The 8,436-nt window shown below is 40.7% G+C and overlaps 1 protein-coding gene across 1 annotated transcript; it reads left to right on the top strand.

The window, feature by feature from the left end:
• Window positions 1–347: 347 nt before the first annotated feature.
• On the top strand, window positions 348–3,404 carry LOC122005457 (probable pectate lyase 4). Its single transcript, XM_042560491.1, has 5 exons — window positions 348–773; window positions 1,531–1,882; window positions 2,333–2,543; window positions 2,629–2,697; window positions 2,978–3,404. Exons 1-5 carry the CDS (start codon window positions 494–496, stop codon window positions 3,197–3,199), a joined length of 1,134 nt encoding a protein of 377 aa, XP_042416425.1. The 5' UTR covers window positions 348–493; the 3' UTR covers window positions 3,200–3,404.
• Window positions 3,405–8,436: the final 5,032 nt, after the last annotated feature.

Below are 8,436 nucleotides of genomic sequence, written 5' to 3'. Positions count from 1 at the left end.
AGTCACTATTCCAAAGGCTAGTAGCCGCCCTTGATTTACCTTCTCCGTGTTGGCCCTGAGACGGATAGGCGAAGACACTGGGGGTGAGCGTATTCACCTTTTATCACCATTTCTCTTTCTCAGTCCTCTCGAGACGGTCTAGTGATTAGCGCATGAGTTATTGCCACCATAAGATCTGGAGTTCGAATCTCGGCAAAGTCGAGATAAATGTCTCCCTTATGTGCTAGTCATTATTTCAAAGGTTAGTCCGTCCTAATTTACCTTTTCCATATTAACCCTACAACAAACATATTCAATTTTTACCATCATTTCTCTTTCCCATCATAATATTCTTCTCCTTATTCTCTCTCATCACATCATTTTCTCTCTCCTCACGGAGCGTTCCCTTGGCGACCCCGTGGATGCCCTAAGCTGGCTCCCCATCGGTGTCCCTGGCTTCGCTTGCATCGCGACCGAAACTTTGCATCAGGCGAAATTTGGGCTTGATCGGCCGATGGGAGGCTTTCGGTGGCTCTGCTGCTTCTCGATCCAGGCGCCTTCGCAATCGCCTCGCCCTCAAAGCTCGTCTCCCTCCCCGTTCCCTCCGCAGCCGACTCCTCCGGGGGCTCCTCCCTCCGCTTGGATATCTGCGGCTCCGACCTCCTCGATGGCCACTTTGCCTTACGCTCACGTCGACGGGAGCTTGCGTGCCCTCGCTGGACAAGCCGAAGGCTTCGGCCGCTTCGCCATTGGAGGGCTCCGTGGACCCGTCCACTACGTCACCTCCTTGGCAGGTTCCCCTTCCTTCTCCCCCTCCGCATTGCCCCTATTGTATGCTAGGGTTTCGCGTTAGATTAATTGCCTTTTGTTTCAATGTTTTTGCTTATTGAGGACGTCACTCTTGTCCTTATAAGATCTTCATTTTCTGACAAAAATGCGAAAACTTTCTGCATTTGTAATTAATGCCGGTCATTTTTTTCTTTTGGCGTAATGCGCCAAAGTTTATGATCGGTCCTTTTTGTCAGATTCGTTTCAATAATGTTCATACTTAACATCCTATTCATTGTTAAATTGGATCAACTCACTAATAAATAGATGCTATGGTGTTTGACTACTACAATTTATTGTTTGCAAGACTTGAGTTGAATTTCTACTCTTGCATTTGATCTCAGTATGTAGAAAGTATGCTTAGATTGCACTAGAAATTCTAAATGATTTTGCTGCTGTGGTTTTTTCTTTAGAATGAGAGATGATACATCTTATTTTGAATTTCAGTCCTTCATCACTTAGCAAATGGAGTTAAAAGTAGAATTTCTCTGACCACATAAAATGGCAAAAACTTGGATCAAAAGAAATTGGATTGAATCTACTTTGGAAAGAGGTCTACTAGTTTGTCAGTACTTGGATTGAGCTTGCCTGACTCTATACATGTGTAGTGTATCTAAAGTTCGTTGTATTATGATTGTGACTTAGTGTGCAAATTTCATTCTGCTCTTTATTCTTATATCTGAATTTGAATTGACCCAGTTGCCTTTCTCCCTACTTGACAAGATGACGGCCCCGGTTCACTTCGTGAGGCATGCTGCATGAGGGAACCACTCTGGATTGTTTTTGAAGTTTCAGGAACCATTCACCTTTCTTCCTACCTGAGGGTATCGTCATATAAGACAATCGATGGTCGAGGACAGAGGATAAAGTTGACTGGTAAAGGTTTACAGCTGAAAGAATGTGAACATGTAATTGTTTGCAATCTAGAATTCGAAGGTGGCAGAGGACATGATGTTGATGGTATTCAGATAAAGCCCAAGTCAAAGCATATTTGGATAGACCGCTGCAGCTTACAAGATTACGATGACGGACTGATTGATATTACTCGTGAAAGTACTGATATAACTGTTTCAAGGTATGCAACATACCAATTTTACTCTGTAATTATAGTTTAATTGTCTTAGTAGAAGTTTCTGTTTCTAGTTTGGTATTAACTGGATAAGCTACTCTTGTCAATGCACAAGCAAACTATCTTGATTAATTTCCTGACAGGATTAAGCATTGAGCCTAACCCTAATTATAAGAAATCAGTTATAGATCACATCCACTTAGTGCTGAATGTTGTCACATTTCTATTTACAATGCATTTTTTTTTTACTTATAAGAGCATGTGTGTTAGACTTCCATGATCTTAACAAAATATGTTTAAGCATCACCAAGACAGAAAGCAGTAATTTTTCTTGAGAAACATCTACACCATTACCAAGAAGTCTTTGGCAATTATGGATTATTCTTGAAAAAAAAAGTAGCAAGAGATGAACATTGCAATATTTGCTGTATGATTCGCATTTGCATGTCTTAACAGATGCCACTTCAGCAATCATGACAAAACAATGCTTATTGGAGCAGATAGCAGTCATATTACTGACAGATGTATCCGTGTTACCATTCACCATTGTTTCTTCGATGGAACTATACAGAGACATCCTCGACTTCGATTTGGCAAAGTTCACCTTTATAACAATTACACGAGAAGCTGGGGCATATATGCTGTCTGTGCCAGTGTAGAAGCTCAGGTCCTTTTTAGTTTAAACTATATATGTACTTATTTGTATTTGGTTTTGCTTGGAATTCCTGGTCGACCTTTTTGTTTGGCTCCAGATCTTGTCTCAATGCAATATTTATGAAGCAGGACAAAAGAAGTTGGTATTCAAGTACATGCCTGAGAAGGTATATCTAGTTAGAACAAATACAACATGAACGATATTGCATTATCTTGACCATTTGAACAAATATGGAATTTGACTTAAATTTTGGGCATCTGAACTGTTTTGGTCAAAGGTCAGTTTCCTTCAAAGGATAAAAAGTGAGGAAATGAGTGATGGAAACACAAAGAAGTATCATCCTATTCTTTTCATTCATTCATTTTTCTCACTTTTTCATCCTTTGGAGGAAATGGACTATCACATGTTAAGTGGTGGTAATTAGATGTGGCATGTCGTGGATGCAGGCAGCCGATCGACAAGAGGTGATCGCGGGATGGATAAGGTCTGAAGGCGACATGTTTCTGAATGGTGCCCAGCCAGGTTTGCTGGATGCTGGTATTCAAAGTGTTTTCCATCCCTTAGAACATTATCCGTCATGGACTGTGGAACCTGCGTCCCTGGCTCTTAAAGAAGTCCTCCAAGTATGTACTGGATGGCAAGCAATCACAAGGCCAGCAGATTGTTGAAGCATTTGATATTTGCAAACTTCGATTCTTCTTTATTAGATTGTTTTTAGAAATTATATTAAAGGTCTTAAATTACAACAAATAACCTTAAAGTTTTATGCTTGGAATCTTTGTAGATATTCAATTGTATTTTGACATTAAATATTGCTTAAAATTTAATATTACTTGTTAATGGTTAATGTGGAAGTTTTTATTATTTGTGAAATTTATACGTTTTTATTTTCACTATGGCACTCAACTAAATTTTTAACTAAAATTTAATTGAGTATTACAATTTTATCATATATTTTAAAAAAATAATAAAACATTAATTAAGTATTAAAACATATCATGTAAGTTTTAAAAACTTATGTCATGCTAGAACTCTTAAATGAGAATAGGAAGCATCATCTTTTTCTTTGACTTTTTTTAAAATGACACTATTAAAATTTGGTCAAAATTTAATATATATATATAGAGAGAGAGAGAATTGTTATGCTACGGACTCTATCCTGCGGATTGTTACGGACCACTACCATGTCATATTATTTTAATATATTTCTCTTTCTTTTTTTATTTCTCCTACTTCTTTGTTCTCGTTGCATGACCGCGCCTCGCTCGTCACCTCGCCGTGCCTCGTTGCCTCGCCTCATCGCCGCACCTCGTCACTGCTGGCCACCCGCCCCGCCGCCCCACCGCCGGCCGTCTGACCACTACCGAACTATGGGAAAGCGATCGCGTCCGGATTCCGGCTGCTGCCGCCTGCCCATCGTTCTCGCCGAACCGAAGCAGCTCACCGCACCTCCTCGCGCGCCCCACCACCCGCCCGACCGCCGGCCATCTGCCCACAGCCAGTGGCCTCCGACCGCCTGGACCTACCCACACTATAGACCAGAAGGTGAACTTGTCGGGGATAGCGTCCGAAATCCCGCCGCGATCGCGCTAGATTGGGTTCCTTGTCTCAGCTCGATTCCAGCCGCGATCCAGCGCTATCGCGGCCGTGTTGGGAAGGCGACCGTATTCCGGCGCCATCACGGTCGGAATCCAAACGTGATCGCACCAGAATCCAGACGCGATCGCGTCTGGATTCCGGCCGCGCGATCGCGTCTGGATTCCGGCCGCGCGATCGCGTCTGGATTCCGACCACCTGCCTCTGGCCACGATCGGAGGCAGTGGTCAGCGGCGACGGACAGGCGAGTGGCCAGCGGCGACGAGGCGCAGTGAGGCGCGGTGAGGCTTCGTTACAACGGCGAAAAAGAAGAAAAAAAAATATGAAAGAGAAAATATTATATTAAAAAAATAGATTAATATGACATGGTTGTTGTGGGTCGCGGACGAGTCCGCATGCTCGTGTCCGCATTTTAACAAATCTGTGTATATATATATATATATATATTTTTTTTTTTTTTTTGATATGCTAAGCAACGCTTTGTGCACGATAGTGAGCGAAATTCAACGTGGATTATCTGACGCGAACAAAGCCTAATTTTTTTAATCGCTCTCTCATCTGCATGCAGCAACTTTTCTCTTTCATCTACATGCAGCAACTTTTCTCTTTCATCTACATGCAGCAACTTTTCTCTTTCATCTGCATGCAACAAATATAAAATTCTCGTTTCTCTCTCATCTGATTGCATGCAACAATTACTGTGCTGCTAATTTTTAAAGGTCATGTATCTGCTACAACGTTGTAGCAGCTTTTGTATAGTAGTTGTTATAACATGTAGCAGTACTATAGCTACTATGTTGTAGCAGCTACTGCACCGCTGTAGCAGCTTCTGTACCGCTGTAGCAGCAACTGCACCGCTGTAGTAGCTACTTGTTGGCGCTACTCGGAATTCCGTTATGTTTCTCCTGTACAAAATTTTGTATAAGAACAGAACTTTTCTTAGCAACCCATGTGCTTTTCAGAAGTTAAACTTGGATTGCAAACGAAACTTAACATTATTAATTCAAGTTCAACCCATGTGTTCATCAGAAGTTAAACCATATTACAGAAATTGATTAAATATCTATTTCAATGATTGACTTCTAAGTCGTTGGTGAGACACTTGGCCTTCTTGGGTATGAGATCATCCACCACTTCTTAGTTAAAGCCTTTCAAAGAAATTGAATATTTAAACTCCTTACAGTAAACCCTAGGTTAAACTACAGAGACCTTAATCAAAGTACAAGATCGCTAGCCTCTTGTGTTGGTACTTCAGGAACCATACAAAGAAAAAATAAACTAGTACACAACGGAAACAATTAACTAGTTATACCTTTCTTTGTATCTTAAAGACCTCTTGATCTTCTGCTGTATTCCTCTCCTCCTCTTGGACGTCATGTGGGCGACGATCTACCAAGACACAAAAACCACCCAAATCCTTCTTTCTTCCAAGACTTTCGGCCACCAAAGGGATCAAAGCTATGAACACCACCTCTTGTTCTTCTTTCTTCCTTGCAACCCGCCGGCCACAAGATGGTTGAAGCCTCTTGATGCCGCCGTCCTTAGGTGAGAAATCAAGGGGAGAATAAGAATATGAGGGGGCCGGCCACAAGGAGAATAGAAGAGCAATGCAAATTATGTAGATGATTATTTCCTCTAAGGCACCATCTATCCTCTTTTATAATCCTTGGTAATGGCTAAAAAGGAAATATTTTAACAATAATTAAAATCTCTCTTTTAAATTTTCTATTGTGCATAGCTACAAAAGGAAAGTTTTAAAATTAAAAATTCCTCTTTTAAACATTGTAGATGGCTAAAAAAGGAAAGATTTTTAAAATTAAAACCTCTTTTTTAAATCATGGTTACAAAAAATAAAAGTTTTAATAAAAATAGAATCTCTCTTTTAAACCATTGTAGATGGCTACAAAAGGAAAGATTTTTTAAATTTAAAACTCTCTTTTAAAACCATGTGGATGACTTCAAAAAAGGAAAGTTTTTAAAATTTAAAATCTCACTTTTAAAACATTATAGATGGCTACAAAAAGAAATATTTAAAAAATTAAAAATCCACTTTTAAACCCATCTTGGTCGGCCCCTTGCTTGGGCACCAAGCAAGGATGTGGTCGGCCATAAGGATGACTTGGGTGGATACGAGGATTTATATATAGAGGCTACAATAGGGACCTAGAGGAGGAATTAGTTTTGACCTCCTGATGAGCTTTAGCTTCCTGTGTTCGATCCGAACACCCAACTCAAGTTCATCAATAATAACTCATACCACTAAAGAGTTATTATTGAACTACCGCACTAATCCCATATTACATTATGGGCTCCTTCTTATCATGAGTGTGTTAATCTCCTTGTGTTTAAGATATCGAATGTCCATTAATTAAATGAGTTACTGACAACTCACTTAATTAACATTTAGCTCCAAGAGTAATACCACTCAACTTCATTGTCATGTCGGAACTAAGTCTACCTGCAGGATTTACATGATAATCTTTATGAGCTCCTCATGGGGACATAATCATCCCTGATAAATAGGACACAGTTTTCTTCTATAATCAACAACACACCATATAAATAATATTATTTTTCAACTTATCGGGCCTATTGATTTAACGAATAAATCTCACCCTTTGATAAATTAAAGAAACAAATATTAAGTACATGTGCTTGTTATTATATCAGGATTAAGAGTACGCGCATCCATAATAACAGAGGTTCTGTTTTTTTATGCAGTCAGTATAAAAGGAACAACCTCAAATGGTCCTGCTCTATACACACATAGTGTACTAGTGTAATTTTATAGTCAAGATAAACTAATACCAAATTACACTACAACCATTCCAATGATTTGTACCAATCCATCTTGGTTGTGAGCTTCTATTTATAATCTATAAGGAACTGATAACATGATCTTCTGTGTGACACCACACACCATGTTATCTACAATATAAATTAGTTGCTACATTCTAACACTACTGCACCGCTGTAGCAGCTTCTGCACCGTTGTAGCAGCTATGACATAGTAACTGCTACAACATTGTATCATCACTACCACAATAATTTTTTTGTATGTAATCATATGAGAGAGAAGATAAACTTTCATTTTAATTTAAAAAGAAAGAGAGGAAAGTTGTTGCATGCAGATGAGAGAGAGATTAAAAAAATTAGGTTTTGGTTGCGTTAGATAGCCCACGGATTTGGCTCACAATCACGCACAAAGCGTCGCTACATGTCATTCATGTGAAAGGAAAATAACGCGAAGTAATGGTAGAAAAATTTTATCCCACATCAAACCCTCTTCCTCGTGTTCCTCTCCGTGAACCCTAGCCGCTCCTCTCTCTCCGAATCACCGAAATGCCTCTCTCGCCGCGAACGCGCCTCCCTCATCGAAGCTATGAGACCTACGTGAGCTCTCCTACGGCGAGCGACTCTCTTTCCATGATTAGCCATCTGCAATAAACCGCACGCGAGAGATCTCTCTCGTAGCGAGCTTTATCTCGACCTCCCTCTCTCACTGCGATTTCTCCACCACTCCTCCACAATTTCTTCGCCTCTCACCGCGAGCTCCAGTTCTGCTGGATTCCCCGCCCACCGCTCCTCCCTCTCTCGTAAGCAAGGGTTCCCAGCCTCCCTCGCCCGAGCTCCAGAACCACGGAGCTAGGATTTTCGCCTCCCTCTATGCGTAACAGTTTTCGCCTCCCCCACTGCCCATCCCTTTCTCACGTCTCGCTGCTTGTGCACAGAAGCTCTGTCGTTCTGAACTAGGGTTTCACACCCTCTCTGCCAACGACGTGCGACAAAATCTAGCCTCTCCAATCTCTTACAAAGTTATTCCTGTATCTTGCGATATGTTTTACTTATGAACACGCTTGATGTTGGTGCAGTAGGGCTGGCAAGAGGGGAGGGGTGAATTGCCTACAAATAAAGAATACCCTCCTCAAACTTTCAACTTTTTTAATAGCAACAATAAAATCAAACAGAAATAAAAGTAAAGAAAAAACAAGAAGGAAGACTCAGCAATTTTGACTTGGTTACAACCAAGAAGGTTGTTAATCCAAGGCGGTGGAATAACGCACTATCAATCTCCTTCTCTAAAGGTGAAGAAACCTTTTACACACTAGAAGCTCAAACAGTTGCTAGGAAGTTGTTACAGAGTTGAATTAAATAATTTCTAGGTCCAAGGGTCCTTTTATAGCCCCTGGAAACTCTATCTCTAAGGTTGAGGGCGCCTCCAAAGACCTTCCGAGGCACTTCCAATGTGAAGACTGGATAGAATTCTATCCGGTTGCAAACAGTCACGTAGACTGTGTCTGAGGCACCT

This window comes from Zingiber officinale, chromosome 7B, assembly GCF_018446385.1.
Source record: "Zingiber officinale cultivar Zhangliang chromosome 7B, Zo_v1.1, whole genome shotgun sequence".
Taxonomy (NCBI): Eukaryota; Viridiplantae; Streptophyta; class Magnoliopsida; order Zingiberales; family Zingiberaceae; genus Zingiber; species Zingiber officinale.
Note: the sequence above shows the minus strand (reverse complement) of the source record. Positions and strands in the feature narration are given on the sequence as shown.